The sequence below is a fragment of the Charadrius vociferus genome, unplaced genomic scaffold, assembly GCF_000708025.1.
Source record: "Charadrius vociferus isolate BGI_N301 unplaced genomic scaffold, ASM70802v2 scaffold164, whole genome shotgun sequence".
In the NCBI taxonomy this organism is placed as follows: domain Eukaryota; kingdom Metazoa; phylum Chordata; class Aves; order Charadriiformes; family Charadriidae; genus Charadrius; species Charadrius vociferus.
Genome location: NW_009648233.1, coordinates 483,889 through 504,431, shown reverse-complemented (window position 1 = coordinate 504,431; position 20,543 = coordinate 483,889). Strand labels below are relative to the sequence as shown.

Sequence of the window (20,543 nt, the reverse complement as noted above, 5' to 3'; positions counted from 1 at the left end):
CAAATTCTCGTAGAGTCCTTATTTTTTTTCTTATTTCATTCATTTGCAGTGTGAGGGCAGGGAGAGTTTAAATCAGGGAGCCACTCAGACCTTTACTGGACACCTCTAGTTGCAGCGCTAATTACACAACAAACCAAATCAAAAGCCAATCAGCTAGCCATTACAGCTCAAACCCCAAAAGCCAGCCAAAAACACAAAAGAGGCTTTGCAGATAAATTTTTCCAAGACTCCATTGCCTGCACGTGGAGAAATGAAGAAAAACAAGAGTTCATATTTTAGACTCGGCTGAACGGTCCTTGAACAGTTTAGGAACCTGAAGACATTTCTGCATAAGCTGCTACTGAACTGCAATTAAAATATGCAGAATAGTAATTACAGTTTCTAGAGTAGCACTGGTCTGCCTAAAGAAGCTATTGCAGTAGTTGTCTGCTCAAGGCATACAGCTTTTCCTTGGATGTAGTGTAAGTTAACCTCGGGCTCTGCAGAGGTCCCAATGTTCTATTGCACGCAGCATATAGACTGAGCAGGAGTCATCACTTGTGGGAAACCAACTATCGCTTCCATACATTTTGTTTGTGCTGTCACATCTCTTCACAAAAGGCAACGCTGATTGCAACCTTATGTTTTGCCAACAGGTCAGAACCACCACCGAAAAAAGAAAAAGCTTTTTTTCTGAAATGAATGAAGGATTGATTTTGCACGGATCAGCAAAGACTGCGATAATTACCCTAAGATTTACTGTGGCTTGTACTGAAAAGGTTGCACAGTTCTTCCCAATGAAGAATGAACTCTCACATGTAAACCAGCATGCACAAGCTGTAGGGCATAAAATATAATTCTGGCAGAGCTCCTAAGGAATAAAAAATATGTCCCAAAGGTTTTTTTGGTAGCAAATAGAAAACTATAAGGTGTCTTTTGCAGCATCAGGCATGGAGTACTAACCATTCACATGCACCACTTAATTGTTTTAGCAAATTAAATCACGTTAACATCACACAAAAAAAATGATTCACCTTGAGAGGTCAGAATTTAATAGATTACTAGAAACATATTAGTTTCTCCTTCATTTAAGAAAATTTAAAACTTCATTGTAAATACCATTTCTCTCTGTGATCACTGACAGCTCAAAACCATGGAGTAACAAAATGCTTTTCATATTATTCATTACTTAATCTATATTCTACTTGATTACTTTCTGGACAGCAATGGAACTGCATTTGGAATTTCTGAAAATTACAGAAAAGGTGTTCTGTTGATTGGTTTGAATTTTGTAGCCATAGTAACGCTTAAATTAACTTTGGGAGATTGATTCTGTTACGGAATGAACGAAAATAAAAAAGGAGTATTTTTCTTCCAGATAATTGCTTAGCTGATCTATAGCTTAACACAACAAAGCAAGTGATAGGTACACTATCATCCGATCTCTGAGTTTGTATAACACAAGTTTTTAATAATTTCTCCACATCAAAACACTGTATGCCAAAGATGCATTACAATATGCATGATGCCTCAGGAATCATGTACTGGAACACTACATTATTTCCTGTATTCAAATCCTAATTATTATGTCCATTCTTATCTTAGTACTGAATGGAAAAAAGGATTTTCTTTTGCAATAGTGTTGGCGAAACAGCAGAAACCTGATAAATGCTGATATGGTAAAGCAAAGTTTAAAATTAGCCTCAAATTCAGCTAAGTTACATGTAGAAAGTTTCACAAGTTGATTTAAAAAGACAACGCTGAACTGAAATTTACGAATATGGTTTTAAATAAAAGAGTGAATCACACAACAGGAGAAATGCGTGCCCAAGAAATGTATGGAGTTAACCATGTTTCTTCTTGCCCCTTATTCCTCCCTCCCTCTTTGTGTTGGGGCTATATTCTATACCCCACCCACCCCCACCACCACCACCCCAAGTAACTTGCTCAATCTAGATTTGGGAAATAGTAATAAATGAGCAGGCTGAATTAAATTTCAGTGGCTGAATTAAATTTGTATGGTTTTTTTTTTCCATGGAAATACTACATTACTATTTATCAGGTTATCAGACTGATCTGGATATTGAAAAGGGCAGAAAAGAGAAGGCTGCAATAATTCAAAACAGAAAAACATAAAGAACTGAGGATAAATACCAAGTTTCTAAACTTGGGAAGGGTTGCAGGTAGGTAAGGCTACTCCTGTGCTAAAGAACAGGCATCGGGTGGAATCAGAAGTGTCAGTACATGGGGTCAATATTCTGTTTGCAGGCTATTAGTGGGACAGACAGGGTATATACTTCTCTACTGCAATGATGTTCATTCTAAAAACACTTTTTCAGAAAAAAATAAGTCAGTTAATCAAGCATTATTACAGAATAGAATTTCCCAAACATGAAAAACAGAAAACGTTATGCAGTACCTTTTCTGTTATAATTACTACGGCAGGAACATAGTGATATGTCTTTTTTGGTAATGAGGAAACAGAATGCTAGTTGGCAACAAAATTGGTTTTTGCTGTATTAATATTTTACTCAAGAATATCCTCATCTAACCCTCCAGTACAAGTTTTTAGTTAAAGAGTGCCTAAATACTTTGTTACACTGATACTAATCAAGAAGCCAATTTCTGGGATTAAATTTTACAAGTAAAATAAAAACTGGAAGGAAAATAATTATTTTTTTTTTTTCATTCAGGAAACAGTGTGTGAAGTTTCTCTCTACATATACTGAAATATTCATAAATAACAGAACATAACTATTTAATTTTAAAATACATTCTGTAAAGCAGAATAAAGACTGTCATTTGCAGCCTTCCGATGCAGACACATTACTAACAGACCAGCAAAACTCTTTCCAAGTGGCTTTGTGCCCTAATGCAGTGGCATTATATTTCCCCTTTTCCTGAAGCCTTCCTGTTCCAGCTAATTATATGCCTGCACTCAGGGATGACCCCAGGAGCAGCACTCTCAGCAGCCCACCATCCAGAAACAGGCTCTCCAGCATTTGCTCTGGGCACATTCTTACATTGCACAGGAGCAGAGACCCTCATTTCTGTTTCCCTTCTTCATGGCCCAATGTGGTCGTGTTAACGTTGGCAGTTGTGCCTTTCTCTTCAGCAGGTTTGTTGTGTTTTGGGGCTTTCTGGTGTTTTTGTGTTTGTTTTTTTTTAAAGGAGTTGAGAAATGAAGCACAGTGTCTATCGCAATACTCTGTTCCAATGCTACCAGCAGTGCTGAGCTACAATTAATAGGTCTGGCGATGAGCCTTTTTAGTATTACTGTCAGTATAAATGCTTAAAACTTAAAAGGAAGCTTTTTACTGAAACACAAACAAACCAACCCCAATCCAACCACAAAAGACCATTAAATAGTGCAATATTCATGGGGGAAAAAAAAAGAAATACAGTGATAGAGCAGTGTTTGGAAGAGGAATGGGTCATTTTATGGTTGTACGTGCATTATAATTATACATATGCATATGAACACATAGCTCAACATTTGTTCATGTTCCCTTAATATTTAAAAAGGCTACAAAGATCACTATATTTTCCTGAGGAAAAAAAAAAAAACAAAATATAGGAAGAGATGACAAGTTACATTCTGGGAAGGCAATAGTAAAGGTAAGAAAGAGCTACACAAGACTGATTCAAACGAAAATGTTTAAATCCTCATCTGTCCTTGCTTAACATTTGGAAAGTTAAGACTGCCTGTGCATAAGGAGACACCAAAATGTTGCTCTTTTCTAACGTGAGAAACAATCTGAAGTAAGGGAAGGAACATAAAATTTCTCCATTCCAGAAAATTCAGCTGCAAGAATCCTATCTGGTATTAAAAGCGATGTCACTCAGCTACAAAGAAGAGAAAGCGTACCAAAATGTATTGCAAAGCATTATTTTCACTTGCAAGGAATGGAAAAAAAATGATGCTGGAAGTGCTTCCCACCCCAGTTTCCCACAAGCTCCATCCAACGGCACATACCGGGGTCACGCTTTCCCCACCAGCGCATGAGGACACTGGCACTGCAACTGCCTTCCTACTGCCCGTCCCCACTCTCCCTGCAGAAAGACACCCACCCTCTCAGTCCCGACAGGCACTGTGAGCTTGGCACCAAGGGGCTTTCTTCTGATCCAAGACCAGCCTCGGTGGTACTTGAAGAAGTGATTCAGTTTGTCACCCTCGGGGATTTTCGCAGCCATAAATTCTTACCATGGCCTTCTTGTCCATTTTGTCATCTTAAAACATCCCTCCTGGCTGGGCTCAATGCACAGCAAGGTCCGGCAAAATGCAACGCGATGTCAGGCGGGGCTATAGCGGGGTTGCAGACCAGGGGAAGAGGACGAGACCCAGCTGAGAGCAGCCAGCCTCGGGCTCTGCCTCCAGCCTCCCCTCTCAGGCACATCTCATCAAGCAGAGCCCAGCGCAGCCTCATACATGTTGCAAAATGAGCGCCGTCTTGCTCTGCATCGCTCCTTGTGATCCCCTTCACCACTATTCTATCAGGTAACCAACTCCAGCTTATCCACACGAAGGGCTACACTTAAAACTTGAGAAACGGAAGTTTTAATATTCTTATTTTATGAAATCCCTTATTGATGAACATCCCCAAAACTCTGACCCACTACATATCATGTGTGTTTTGCTTATGAAGCAAATATTCAGAACATTCTTGAAGCTCTTAAGGTTTTACTCTGTACTAGGACACTTTTTTGATAATTGATATTTCTGCATTTCCAAGATGGTATACAACATAGTGCCTCTGTCTTAGTCTGATTTAAATAGCTCCGCTGAGATCCAACCTGCAAAAAAGCAGGCTTGAAAAAAACAACATAAAGTACTGTTGGCTCCCAGTAAATAGTTAATTTCTTTCACTTTGCAATTTTCCCAGTACATGTTGCATTTCCCTTCAAACAGATATAAACTCTGGCTACCCCAGAAGCTGCAGATGGCCTGTGAGCAGATCCGCTGCCGTGCCCTGAACTGAACTTCTCATGACCAGCAGATGCATCGCACTATACCCTCTGCAGGCACCAACCAAGTAGAAGAGATGGGATCTTTTCTTTTTTAAGAGGGACTAACTACAATGAGAATTTTTTAAAAAAACTAACGATGACTACAAGGATTTGCTGCTTCATTTTTAAATTGCAGAGTCAAACAACCAATAACATCCGCTGAGAATACCGGTATCCCCAGATGTGCTATACTGCTCTTGCTTTATGCATAATATGCTTCATACCTCACAGGAGGCTCACCTTTAAGGCAATTATGGGGTTTTTAACCACACCCTTCTACTTCCAAACTTTTTTTTCTTCACCCATATGCCATGAAATATTTATTCAAACACATAAAGATGATAAAAGTTTGGATTTGATATTCTCTAACCTATTTGAATCTGAGCTCTCAACAAACGTGCAAAGAAAAACATGTAGAGAGAGGAGAAAAACATAGACAGGAGAAATCTGTGTCTTGAATAGGGTAAGACGACAACTACTAATTTAGTCTTCGTGCATAATTTGTCTTAGTACCTCCATACAATTTTAAATACATTTTTAGAGCTGGGAGATCATTTTCAATCAGGGAGGTACAGTTTGAGAAATGACCTCTGGTTCTGTGGGGAAAAATTCCTACTTATCATTTACTTAATTGATTGTATTTGCATATCTAGATGCAAATACATCAGGGCTACTAATTTTATTTTTTATCACAGCTTTTTTGTTGTTGTTGTTTGATATTTGGAAGAGCATTCCTGGGAGACGAAAAAGCACCAAGCCCAGGTGTGCTGCCGTAATATTAGGTGATTAATCAGAAGTTCTGGGATCGAGAGGAAGACTTTCAAATACAGGAACAAAACCTCTTCATTCTTGTAGGGACAAAAGTCTCTTGAGGAATGACTGATGAAGGGGACTTAGCTGTGTGATCCAGCCTTCCTCACCGACAAGACAAAACAACTCACCGACTCTGAATGGCTACAAGACAAAGGACATTCAGAGCCCTAGCCTTAATGCTCAGCCACATTTATCAAAACCGCAGCGTTTCGAGGAACACAGGAATTTTTTTTTTCATCCTGCATGAATGCAGCATTTCAGAGAGCTCCTCATGTTCTTCCAAATACTTAAGAAATGCTGCATAAAATCATACAGATGTTTGTCAAGTCCTGGCATGGCTCTCAAAAGCTGTATTCCATGATTTTAGACCATCATCATCAAATAGCAATTCTTTCATTACTGTATTAAATAATAGTGGTTCTGCCTTAGTTACATTTCTCTCTGTATTGAGCCCAGAATATTCTAGTTTTTAAAGACACTTGCATTATATTTGGGTTAGGTTTTTTTTTCCCTTTTTTTTTTTTTTTTTGTCTAGGCTTTCAAAGCAAACAAAGGAGTTCATTTTTCTCCATTACTGCTGACTGCTTTGCAAGTTGCTTTTCCAGTATTTCATAAAGGCTACAGATATTGCTCTCCAAACCATACTGTCAAAGCTAAAAACAGGAAAACACTAACAGAGGCAGTGGAGATCTTGAGACACTGGTCTGAACTCCTTTGGGTCCTAGGAAATAAAATTAGTTTTGCCCTATTCCTATCCTGTCTTTCTGGACCGGTCAGAAGAACCTCATACTATCTCAAAGTGGGTGTTTAGAAGCTATAAGATGCAATAAATCAAACCACAACCAACACCTGACAGTACAGGGCCCATCATCCAATGGAGGAAAACCACATAATTATAAAATCTTCTATTTTAAATCCTATAATTTTTCTGTGTTAGCAACCTTTGAATCTATGGAAAGAAAAAAGAAAATCTTCTACAATAAAACTGAGATACATGAGCTGTTACAAACATTTTCTCTGATAAACCATCCCATGGCTTAGAGGGTGTGATAACAGATTGCTCAATTAGGTATTAAATATGGCTTTTCAGAACAGCTGGGATGAACTCAGGTTTAGGCAGAGCCTTCATCCATTTGATCACATAGAAACCATTGTCAGGTGCTGGGATCACTCAAACTGAACTGGCTGCATACGCTTACAAGTATTACTATTACAACTATTACGGCAAACTTTTTCTAGTAAGTGCTTTCCCTTACCTGTCCGTTATTAATAGAAAGGTGCAATGGAAAGGAGAAAGTTAGAGAAAAATACGAAGCAAAATCCAAAGACAGGATTATCTGTTCCTCTCACCCCTACTGAACTGCTGGAAAACTTCTGCCATTGAGGTAGGATGCTTCAAGACAAAATCAGAGCATTCAACAGTAGCACCTGCAAATGGCTCTAGCACTAATGGCTCTAATTAGATTACTCAAAAAAAAGCAGGTGGTATGAAGTTTCTTGAAAACTGTGCAAATCTGAGTAAGCCTGAACTGCAGCAAATACTGCCTGCTCTCACCCAAAATATAGGAAGAGTAATGGGTTTTCTGTATAATACCAATAGAAACCACCACAAAAAACACTCCAGAAGAGTTAAATTTGACTTAAGGTTTTAATCTCAGAAATCAATAGTCTCATTTGCCCCTAATATTACAGAAAACTGTCACTTTGCCCAAACAAGCATCCATACGATTTTTATTATGGAAAACTAAAAAATTTTGTCCAGTTTTGTACCAGGGACATTAGAGTTGTGGACGTCTCACAGAGGAAGAGGATGCCTTCCTGTGCTTCACCAAGCACATCCACAAAGCCACATGCAAACACTGACACACAGGCTCCCTACAGAAAAGATGGAGATGTAGGTTCCGCCATGCTCCATCAGATGCTGATGCAGTGCTCACCATCTCCTGCCTAAAGCCATCAGAAGACGAGAGTAACTGAGCAAACCACTGGAAACAAGTCCCTGTTCAGTCTCACACCTGACCTCAGTTTCAAAATCAATTTTTCATCAATACTGAATAGAGGAAGAAACAATGCAGCCTTCAGGTTCTCATTATTTAAAAGTGCTTCAGAACACTTAAAAATTAATAAATAAAAATCCTAAGAGAGTTCAAGTGGGGAAGACTCTGCCCATCACTTCTTTTTTCCTGCCTTCCATCAATCAGGTGCTGCCATGTGAACATAACACCTGAAGAATCAGTTCCAGCTGCATTTTAACTAAAAATATTTGCAATCATAATAAATATCTATAGGATGCAATTAAGCTACCGGCTAATTTCATATCTAATATATCTTTCCCTCCAGCTTCTCATAGATTGCTTTTGCTGCTGAGTTCCACATCTCTGTAGTGCTCAAAACTAAATCTCACACTCACGCTGACAGTGTAAATTATGGGCTAAATAAAAATACCAGTGAGAGAGAGAGGAAAGTGTTTCAGGGAGAAGTGCTGAAGGAAAGAAAAGCAAATGACTGGTTTACATAATATAGACACAAAACATGTGTAGCAACTTATCTACGTTCACCCTGAGCAGAATTACAGGACAAGGGGAGATTAAATTAAAATGAAAAGCAATCAATCCAGATCCACAACCATATGATTTCACCAGATTTAAAAAAAACAAAAAAACAAAAACCAAAAACAGAATAATTACCAGTTAAGTGGACTAAGTAGAAATTTCCTGTACAGTTACTACATATCTTTACATTATCATTATCTATCTCTTTGGTGGAGTCAAGATGCATTGTGTTTTCCTCTGAATTACATAGTCCTGACTCCTCCAGAGACCAGGACATTGCACTGGGATGCATTGCCTCTCTTGTTCTGTGGAAGCACTATTTTTCTGTTACCAAAGCAGGATACACAACTTGGAGATGCAGTGATAAAATGTGGTAGGAAATATGTAAATACCGATGTTTTAAAGCTAACACATATTATTGTGAGCTGAGCCAGAAACTTTTCATTACCACATTTTTTCTATATTCAATGCATTCAAATAAAATAGTAGTCCATTTCAGAATTGTTATCTTCATAGAATCATAGAATGGTTTAGGTTGGAAAGGATCTTGAAGATCATCAAGTTCCACCCACCCTGCCATAGACAGGGACACCTCCCACTAAACCAGGTTGCCCAAGGCAACCAGCCTGGCCTTGAACACCTCCAGGGATGGGGCCTCAACAACCTCTCTGGGCAACCTGTTCCAGTGCCTTACAACCCTCAAAGTGAAAAATTTCTTCCTAATGTTTAATCTAAACCTGCCCTCTTCCAGTTTAAAGCCATTCCCCCTCATCCTGTCACTACATGCCCTAGTAAAAAGTCCCTCCCCAGCTCTCCTGTAGGCCCCCTTTAGGTGCTGGAAGGCCACAATAAGATCTCCCCGGAGCCTTCTCTTCTCCAGGCTGAACAGCCCCAACTCTCTCAGCCTCTCCTCATACGAGAGGTGCTCCAGCCCTCGGATCATCCTTGTGGCCCAATCTTCAATAAAAGAAAGTTTACCAAAGAGTATGTCAAATTTACTATCCATATCTGTTGCAACAAATGCTTCCCAGTAAGTCATCCCTTAGGTACGCCACATTTATTTATGTGCAAAATTAAACTGATAACAAGGAAATTGTACATTTACACCTTTAATCATATTTTTCATCGTTCCCTGTTCCTCTTCACAATTTAACTGTTCACATTTCCCTTTCTTTCCATCTCTGAATTTTTGACTGTAAAATCTTCACATTAAGTTTTGTTTCTAAGAAAACAGTGTATCTTGCTTCCCAGAACCTGAAATTTGGGCACAACTCAACAGTGATTTCTAAGCCCGCCCGAAGGACATCTTATTTCATTATTCCACCTGAAACTAAGTTGAAGTAGTGAGCAGATTCCTCTTACCTGTTTGTGAGCATGATCATAAGAGTTAATGTGATTGTCAAACTCCTGGTGTTTATAGTACTGCTTGTCACAGAGTTCACAGTAGAAGTTGGCTTTAAGATCTTCCAGAGCTTTTGCTATCGTGTTTTTCTTTTCAGCATAATCCTGGAGGGGGGCGGGAAAAAGTAATTTTAGTTTTGCCTTTGATGCTGCGAATGGATTTTGTGCTCTGCAGTTAATCATATTTGTAAACATTTACACACCTCTGTAACTAAAAGCCTTCACATTATTTGCTGTGTTACACTGCACATATTTACTGTATCTGCTGCGAGGCTGAAGATTTGCACACTTCAATTTGCGATACACTTGCCAGCTCCCCTTAGGGGCCCTGTCAGAGGCTAGAAGGATTTCCCCAGGTTCTGTCTAAATACGAATATTTATCATGCTGAAGGCTATTTTCGAGTTAATTTCGATCCAAGACTCACTGCTGCAAAGATCTGCTAGGTAATATACTCAAGCAGAATAAGCATGAAGATACGAGCTGCAATAATTTAGTTATCAGTCTTTTACAAGAAAGTACACCTACGAAAAAGAAAACAAAATTAACAAAACCCTAATGGGTCTTTCTTGAGTGCATGTTCACATGACAACATGAGGAACATTTTCACAGCTGAGATGTAATGAGTATCTTCCATAGCTTTACTATTTGTCATCCAATATTAGTAGGAAAGGCACACATCTCCGTTTACCATTACAAACAACCTTATCATTTACGAGCAAATTATATATGAGTAATATTTATTAATTTCCTAAATACATTGATGGTAACATGGCCTGTTCTGAAAGAGCATGGAAATGGTCTGTCATCTCAAATTAGTTTAATACCAGTTAAACATTGAACATATATAACTTCAGTGCAATGACTCCTGCTTTTGGCCAGTCTGGGATAGACTCACACCCTGAAATCCCGAATGAGGAAATACTGTTTAAGAAAAAAACACCCTTTTGATTTGTTTCACAAAATTTCATCACTGTGAGCTCTTTGGAACTGACTCTAAATTCCCTTTGTTTCTGTCGTCTTCATTCTTCAGTTAGGTTAACACAAAAGCCGATTTTGTACTCGGAACACCCAAAACTGAGTTAATTTAGGGAAAAAAGTCCCTATTTGCTAGCAGTTTTCACAGCTTAGGACTTGAATACTTCCAATATATTTTGGGGAGTTTAAAATGGAAAATTTATGTTTACCAGATTACACGATCTTCATATCAATTATGTTTATTAAAAAAAAGAGAGGAATAATAGTCATACAATTAGAATTATATGCACAAAGTACTTACTTAAGATAGCACTTTAAATTTAAATTCAGCATGATTGGACTGCTCACAAACACCATTGATTCATACCCAAACTGCGGGACTCCCTCATCAAAATTTTGTCAATTAAAAGAATTGCAAAAGTCACTTCAGAGTGGTGTTTTGAGTACTGGCTGACACATGAGGAATTCACACATTTCTAACACATTTCTAAAATGATGTTTCATAAAATCTGTTTTGTTTAAAACCAAAGTGAGTTAGCACTTTATTTCAAGAAACAGCAGTATTTTACACTTTGAAATACATTTATGATGTGTGGAAACCTAGACTGGAAACTCTGCACTTAGTTCTTGGTACTAACTAGTAAGAAACTACAGGTTTTGAACCACTTCAATTATTACGAAGACAGCTATGTTTAGGAAAGCAGTGGAGACAGAATCTAGAGATATACTCTCTTAAAACACTTTACAAGTAATTCTCATAGTCTACAAAGGGATACCATCTAATTTTGGCTTTTTAAAACATGAAAAAGAAAATTCTGGATTTGGAGGAATGATCAGAACTTTGAAATATACGACATCTGTGAAGGACCAGAGTAAATGTGATGGATTCTAAGACAAGAACAGTGAATTGTATACTAATTTTTCTTCATATAAAGCTCTCAAACCATGTTGTTGATTAACCCTCAAGCAAAATTTTGCAAGACTTACTAATGTAGCATAATACCTTGAATAAAGTCACATAACTTCACTGGTGTTCCTCTTGACATAAAGCACCATTTTGGAAGCAATATACTTTTTATGTAGCAGAACCTAACCTGAATTATATTTGACACGCCAATGCATCCTAATGGAGCAGAGACACTGCAATCCCATGAAAAACTTTACTACAAAGTAATAAAATCTCGTAATGATCTTGGAGTTTCTACTAATCAGTTCCTTCAGCTAGGGTTCTTTCAGGGGAAGGGTTAATTTTACGTTACAATATTACATCACAGTTTCAGAGGCAAGTAAAGAATGTCATCACGTCACCTAAATTGGATGCAAATAAGTAGAGGAAATATAATAATGGAGTTCGATCATGAAATAGTAGCAGAAGTGTTTATTTTTATAAATTTTTCTGTTGTGTTGCACTTCAAACAATCGTGAAACACACACAAAAAAAAGGTATTTTCTTCATGTAAGCCCCTAAGACTACCAGATGAGACTTACCAATTTTATTTTAATCTGGTGGGAAAAGACATTGAATCACCTCTCCAAACATCTTTATTAGTCCCTTCCAAGACTTCAGCTTATGGTATTGCACATATATGCACAAAACAAAACCCCTTAATACAACCCTTAATGGAGGGTCTTCAGGAGATCAGGTAGCCGTGGGATCCCCCAGACTGTGTTAGGATTGAGGATAAATAGCCGCTGCTGGTTGGCATCGGGAGCCGAGGCAAGTCTGATTTCAAGGATGAATGGGAAATGGGAACAGGAGAATACGGGCTGCTGGTTCGCTGCCTGCTAGGCTATTTCTATTGATTTCACAAAGAGTACTACCTTGGAAGAGGAGGCTTTCACGAGCTCTACCAATTTTGGTGAGTTTTGCCCCAAAACTGACAGTAAATAATTTACACTCCCTGGACCTTGATAGTACCAGGCAATGGACTGGAATGATCTGGAAACTTATTGGAAAGGAATATTCCTGGAGTAAAGTAGCAGCCAAAAAACTCACTTTAAATGGTTAAATATGACCACGCTTGGTCTCAACTTCATCAGGATTTGCCAACCATCCTGGAAGTTTTAAAAGAACTTTGAATTATGATTCAGCTTGGTAATGAAACTCAGAACTGAGTGTCACTTAGTTTCATTATTTTTTTCCTGAAAGGCTTATTATCTGAAAGCCCACAGCTATAATTCACTGTAGCTATTTTTCATAATTTATATGAAAGATCTCTAATAAGCGATCACATCTATCAGCTGGCTTTATTTCTCTAAATCCATCTTCTCCATCCTCCAAAGCCTTAAGCCTGGGCAAATGCTACTGCAAACGTGATAAATTGGATTAAGAGCAGGCTTCATCCACAGAGGGGCTACCTGTCACTAACTAGACTGGACTTTTCTGCTCCCATTATATGAGAGAAAAAGAAGGAAAGCTACAGAAACATTACACGCTTTACACAGATAGCTTTGGAGAGTTGACCAGATTCCTCAATCTACTGGGTATTTTTATAGAGTGCACTATAGGCTTGTGCTTTTACTGTCTGCAGAAAGGTCAGCTAGGAAAAAAAAAAAAAAGAAGTAAGAATGTGAAATTACAATACATTATCTACTCCGTGGTGATTGCCACTGTGAATATTCTCACTTTACCATAAATGTGAGCTCCTTCTATTGCAGTAAGCTATTCTGCATTTACTGTAGACTTAAAAGGGTCAGGCATGCAGTCACTACAAAGCAAAATGTATTACAGAAATAAACCCCTTCTTCAGGATAATTTACTGGTCTAGTCATCCCAGAGAGGATTAGACTGCTCTGGATTAGACCACATACATTAGACCTGACAGATGATCCAGTGGAACCTTGTTTCACAAAACATATTTAAAGCACTTTTCTGTCCCAATAATTAAAAAAAAAAACAAGGCAAAAGTGTAGTGTCAAAAAACTCCAGATAATTCTCTTGATTTGGCAAAACTACTCTATATTGTAGCTGTATTTATTTGAAGGAATTTGCATAAAAATATGCTGTTACCAAAAACAAAAAGAAAAAAAAAAAAGAAAGGAAAATAAATCAAGCGAAAAACCAGCCATAGCTTAAGAGCACACTCCTCTATAGCCAATTAACTGCAATACCCATGGACACAATTAAAGATGATTCCTTTATTTCTTGTATATTTACTAGGTATTATAAAGACAGTATGAAGCAGCAGATTTCACTGAATAAAATGTACAATTTACTAACATCTCTGCTATCAATCTCAGTATTACTTGGTACATATACATTATTTTTAATATCTTCACATATCACTTTTTCTCATGTAAGCAATCTATACATCACCCACTGATACAGTTGAAGAAATAAATAAAAAATAGAATACATATTAATGCAGTCTAGTACCAAATCTAATTATTTATAAGGTTGTCTTTATCAAGGCGGTGAGACCAAAGCAAAAGGCAATTTGATACACTGATCAAATTACTCATTGATCTTAAAAAATTCCTTTCCAAACAGTGTGCAGCAAGTTTGGGTCTCATACCAAGTTTAAAAGGAGACTGGCTGGGAAAATAAGGACCAAGAATATTGCCAGATCTTTTTTGATTACCTTACCTGAAACCTTCCCATTAGCTGTGAGATGTGATAGCAACCTAAAACTCACAAGGCCATAAACATCATATACTATTTTCCTTGATTTCTTGCTCCCTTCTGACATTCTGCTTTCAGGAGATTCCACCAGCAATGGCCCCACTGTTTCACTCCACTGGATGAGGATATGCCCAAGGAAGAAGTGGCACCCTGAAGACTCCTACGCTAAATGAAGATCAGAGGCCAAAAAAACCCCACCCTACCTTTATTTTCCTCTTCAGTATTACCTGCAGACAACCAATTCCAATCAAAACACTTATTACCTACAAAAGAGCCAATCAGTATTCTGCTGTATGCGTACTTGAAAATGCTATTGAAGACATGCAAATAATTATAAAACTGGTTTCTCAGCTTCCTAATAAACATACAGACAGTATTTCACATTTAGATAAACACCCTAGCATTAAGATAAATAGCACAGTGAAATTAGAAGGAAATAGCAAAATTTATTTGAATTAGTGCTGTTTGCTTCCTAATGCCATCCTCGTTTTTTTGAAACACCAAATTTGTTAACCATATACCTACTAATTCAAAAAGCTGAATTCCACACCCCCTGCACTAAATGGAGTGAGACGAATGTGAACGGGGAGAGAGCTGGACCCAGTGGAGAGCAAAGCAATGCAGAACAGTGTCCTGCAATGTTAAGATTGAATTAACTTGAAAGGAAGCTTATGATGAGACAGCAATTCGTTATCAAATTTGTCTGTCTCATTAACTTACTTAAAGCACTTATACTGTATAATTACTTTTAACTGGGACTCATAAAATCACTTGCTTGGGGTTTTTTTTGCCATCAAAACTAACTGTTGTGCATAGATCTGTAGAATTATTTATTTATTCTAGTGCCTTAAAACCTCCTTCCAGGCAGGGCATGCACTTACAAGGTGAGAGTGGTGGCCACAAATCTTTGCTTGGATACTTAGTATTAAGAAGGAACTCCTCATCAGAGCCTATGAGAAAGCATGGATCTAGTTATAATGGAGGAAAATTTATCTACCCCATCTCTTTTGAAGTCCATACAAGGCAGAACTGAAGAAGGCTTAGCTGTAGAAAAGAAAGAAGGTTTAACTCCAGATAATATCTTCTTCCCTGAATGTTCATCACTGTTTAATGATGAGCAAGGGAAGAAGGAGCCTGGTATTAATCTCCTTTACTCCTCTACGTTAAATAGTCCAGTCACACACTTTAATTAGAGCAGAATTTTGATTTAAAAACATCCTGGGGTTGATTTTTGCCATTTAATTTCCTTATAGCAGGCATGTAGACATCTAAAGATTTTCATAGCTACTTAATGTAATTTCATTGACAGGTAAGTGCCTAATGTAATTAGACTCTTTGGGAAAATCAAGTTTTTCTATTTGATCCTTCCAGCAACACACTAAACTAAATGAAGTACCTTTTAACCCTGCAGAACTTGCAGCCCTGGAGATGGACAGAAAAACCCCTCTCGAGCATGAAAACCGAGTACTGGAACAAATGTGAGTGTTTGTGCCCAGCAGCCCTCAATCTGAAGAGGGTATGACCATGCCTTGCGTAAGGCATTTCAGGACACGAGGAAGGGCAAAGGACAGAGCCAGGGGAGTTGTTTATTTATTCCACCTCAAGTTAACTGACTGCCAATTGACCGGCTGCCATTAATTTGTATTTTAAAAGTTTCTCTAGAGCTCTTCAGGCTTTAATTTGTTGGGAAAGTTAGTTTTTGGTCTGGTAAAAATTGCTAGTAAAGTTGGCCGGGCCATCAGGGAATTTTTTTGGAAAGAGAAAATTGGACCTCATCTTATTAAATATATTTAATTTTGAGCATGTGATTGATCTATGGGACAACTTACATGTGAAAATCTCCATACCTGTATTTACAGGATGAGAGTTCTCGGTGATTATCGAGTTTTCCTAGTTTTGGCTGCTGTGCTTGACTGTCAAAAGGTTTTTTCCTGCAAGATCTTTATCATGATCCTCTATAGTGATTTATTTTTTTTTTTGCTAAGCTTTCAAAACACTATTTTCCCTGTGTTTTCTCTTTTCTGCTTATATTTTTAAAAGATTTTTTCTTTTTAAGGAAAGCAAAACTGAATATAATAATCTTGGAATTGAAAAAAAGATGTTTCTGACCATTTTGTTCCTCTCAAAAATACAACGTCTCCATGACTGGTTAAAATTGCAATCTGTTCTACTTTCAAACAAATCTGAAACTTTGTTATTTAAATATAACTCAATGTCTCAAAAATGTGAGCATTATATTTGCCCTATTGAGGAAGTTTCAAACCATATTTTAAATTCAATAGGTCCACTGTGTTTTTCCAGCCAACGTGTATTTTAGGAGCAGGGCACTACTGAACGGCGCACGGTGCCTACTGAAATAAGTGCTCCTGGAAATCCCCACAGCAGGCTCAGTGACTTTTCTTTACAGACCCTTTTACTGATTCCATTTTACTACGGCTTTCCAGACCATTAAGCCTTTTCATGCAAATTTACTATCTTTTTATAGCTTCGGGGACCCATCACGACTAGCCTTACATTATGTGCTTTGAAGTTATGTGCCACGAGCACTTAAATACCCAGCCATTGAAAAAGAGACCTTAGAACTGGGCCAGATCTGAAACACTCCTAGGCAGGTTTGCGTGCCGGCCCAACAAGTCCTGAATGCAGAAAGGAGACATTTCCAGCTGCAAACCAGAAGGACAGTCTATTCTGATATGTAGCTGATGGTCTGTATCAGCTTATCCCACTGGAAGGAAGGATCTCCTACACAGACATTTGATTATTAAATGGAAACCATCCTCTAAGGGCTGGACCAATGTACTTTTAATTTTAGTTAAAAAAACTACCACCACAACAACAAAACACACAACTCACTAGGACTTACTCTCCTGAGCTCCTTCAGTTGTCTAATTATGAACAAACTTAAGATTTGCATTATGACACAATATGATGCAGTGAATATTTATTTTCCTAAAATTAATCCTCAGTATTACCACAGTCAGAAAAAGACTTCACCTGAACACCAAAAAAGCAGGGGGAAAAAATGCATCATTTCTTCTGGGATCTTTAAACAATGCAAATAAATCTTTTTACTCAGAAGCCCAGAGAAAAAGTTTGTCCTAATGGGAAATGGAATGAAGTTTAAATTTGCCATAGAGAAAACTCATTGAAAAAATCCTTCTAAAAATTTCTTCTAATTTTGGGTTGATTCAGAATACTCTTCAGAAGCAGTAATCGACCGTCATGAAGATGCTCAGTCTAAGTGAAAAGACAGTACGGCTAACCTAGACAAAGAGAAATGAGACTGTAAGAACAGTGCTTTGCAAACACACAAACAGGTTTTGAAGATCCTGTTCTTTCATTTCTGAGATTGTTTTGTAAGCTGCCAAAGTATGAGAAGAGCCCTGCAGGAGCCCTGATTTACCCTGGCAGATCTATGCTAGCTAAATTGTGAGTGACCTTATCGCAGTCTTAAATCCAGATATAGCATCTTTGAGATGAGATGGACCTGCTCTTTGTTCTCTCTGAAAAGATAATAAAAAATGTTCCAAACTTCTGAATGACCCTAGGTTAAAAAAAAAGAGTTTTTTTTTGGGGGGAAGTGTAGCTGCCACTGAAGCAGCAGTCTATATACTAAATACAGTAACCAATGACCCATGGCAAATATCTTTTTTCCAATGACTTTTAGTAAGTTTTTCTTACTTTTTTTATTTGTGTGAGAAACAAATGGCAGATGGAGCATTTATCATTGCTATGACCCTCACATATACAAAAAGTTATTTGAATAGATGCAACTCATGAGAATAGCTATTTTACGTGAATGATAATACTTAAGTTTTCAAGACTTTAGGCCATAAAGCTAGATCGTTGATAGTCAATAATTTCAATGAAAGGGAAAGATGGTGGAAGCTTAATAAAAATACCACTTAAGGCTCATAAGAGCATAAAAGCCTGATTTTTAACTCCATTTCCCAGCCAAAGAGGAGAAGGAAAGATCTCAGTTGATTAGATACTTTTCACTCCTGTGTTGGAAAATGGGGAGAAAGCAAAGGACTAGGGCATGGCCATGTGTCAAGATATACTGTTGGGCAAACACTTCTGAAGTTGAGAGTGTCAGATATAGAAAAGGCACAAGAAAGCATTTTTAACAATCTCTTCGCTGTCTACCTACCCAGGCAAGTGTTCAATAACAGCCAGCCCTACGAGGATAGCCAAACTCAAACGTCTTACATCCAGTATCCGTACATGAGCTGATGGAAAATACCTAAAAATGACTGGCCATTAACACCAATGACATTTCCAAGGAGACTCTTAAAACAGCATCAGGACTGCAGCTGTGCTCTGTACCGTTTTGTTGCCGGCAGTGGCACCTTGCTTTGCAAGATGAACACACTAAGATGAAGCATTTATCCGGCATTGCCTGTAATCATTAACTGTGTTTTAAGAGATGCAGAGAAAATGAGCCACATCCACAAAATAGTCAAAGCTTCCTCAAAAATATCACACTGAAACCCACAAGTTTGCATAAACGATACATTTGATCTGATCCTTAGTCACACTATTCCATTTTTCTCCATTTTCTGTCCTGTTTTCTGCATAGCAAATTGTCAAAAATCCCTGAAGTTGAGCAAAAATGCAAAAAAAATGACATGTTGTCATGCTGTCAGGCAAAGAAATGGGTTTTTAAATACATTTTCAATATACGCTCTCAAAAGCTCAGGACCAGACAGACTATAGACCAAAATCTGACTGAAGTTCGAGGGACTATTTCTGCCGATGTCACACACTGCAGCACTCAGACCAAATATCAGAGAGGGAGATGCTAAACCACAAACCCTATGTGAGCAGTGCTGATACACTTGTCTCGACTACCTAATAACAGCGATGTTGCAAAAACCATCAGGTCCAATAAACTCCAGCATGAAAAGTACTACACGTATCTTACTGACCATTTCTATTAGAGTAGTGTCTATAGGTTCCCATTGCTTTCAGGACTCTGAACACAAAAGACAGTTTTAGAGCACCCAGAAGTTGGTGCCTTGTAGGTACCTTCTCTACAACAGCAAGTCTTCTCCTCTATGCCTCGCCACTCCTCCTTGGTGCCAGCATACTTGTTTGCAGGAGCATACATTTATTTAGACCAGCAAGCTGATTTAGGTTAAAAGTACTTCTTCATGGGGAAAAAAAAAGTTTAATTAAAACCTGAATCAGTTCACATATCCAGTCAAGCAGTGTTCAGCTCCATCACCACCATGCCAGAACAAACAACAGGGTGGTTGCATGAGATATAGAACAAGTGAGAGAGCTGCCCAAGACTGACCAACTGTACTACAGGAGGAATCAAAGCTAACAGAAAAAACATAAGGTCCAAAAGAAATTAGTGCAACAACCAAAACTAAAACCAAAGCCTTCTAATTTTATGTACTCTGTCTGATAAATGCACACTTTTAGGTTTCCATAAAACTAGATCCAAAGATCTTTCTTTAGTCTTCACAAAGACGCTGCTATATGGTTGTGAACTGCTTACCAGTTACAGAAGAAGTATGACCTCGAGGATCAAGGATCCTCTGATACAACTAGAAGAAGAGTTTGGAAGACAGAAATAATGGCACAAAACTCTAGACAGAAACGTACATTGAGGAGATGCCAGCATTAGTGGTGAGCTCAAGGCATGCAGAAAAAGAAACAAATTTCTTGCATACAAGTTTGGTTTTTTTTTTTTCAAAGGCTTCATATTCTTGGATTACTCAATTCTTTCTTAGCCCTAAGCCATCCCTGCACAGCCAAAAGTTTTCCCTTTTTAGTTAAAAGGAACTCCAGCTGCCTTGAAGAAACAAACAGCAGACGAATGCCCCACGCCACAGAAACTGCTGGATGCACAACAGGCTTTTCCAGCAAGAAACATCGGTGGAACATATGCAAAATAAGCATTTCTGAACCCACTAATCGTTTTTGTTAAAAAGCAACAGTATCTGCAATATTGCTGATATAGGAGTCAGATGAACAGGATTCCAGCTTAGCTACAGCTAATAGTAAACCAACAAAATCTAGTAATAACCTAATATGGCTACTTACAAAAGAAACTAAAACTGACATTCTGGATGCAGAGCTTAGCAAGGCCTACTTAAAAAACTCAAGTAGCAGTGAGCAGACAAAAAAAAAAAAAAAAAATATATATATATATATCCCCAAATCTTAAAGGCCTTTGTTCTTA

At 38.0% G+C, this 20,543-nt stretch overlaps 1 protein-coding gene across 1 annotated transcript in view; it reads right to left on the bottom strand.

The window, feature by feature from the left end:
- The window catches only part of ZNF804A (zinc finger protein 804A), a 109,648-nt gene that overhangs the window by 27,593 nt on the left and 61,512 nt on the right, over positions 1–20,543 (bottom strand). Inside the window, exon 3 of the mRNA XM_009884114.1 lies at positions 9,714–9,857. Within this exon, the coding sequence (XP_009882416.1) occupies positions 9,714–9,857 (144 nt within the window). The remainder of the gene's footprint in view (positions 1–9,713; positions 9,858–20,543) is intronic.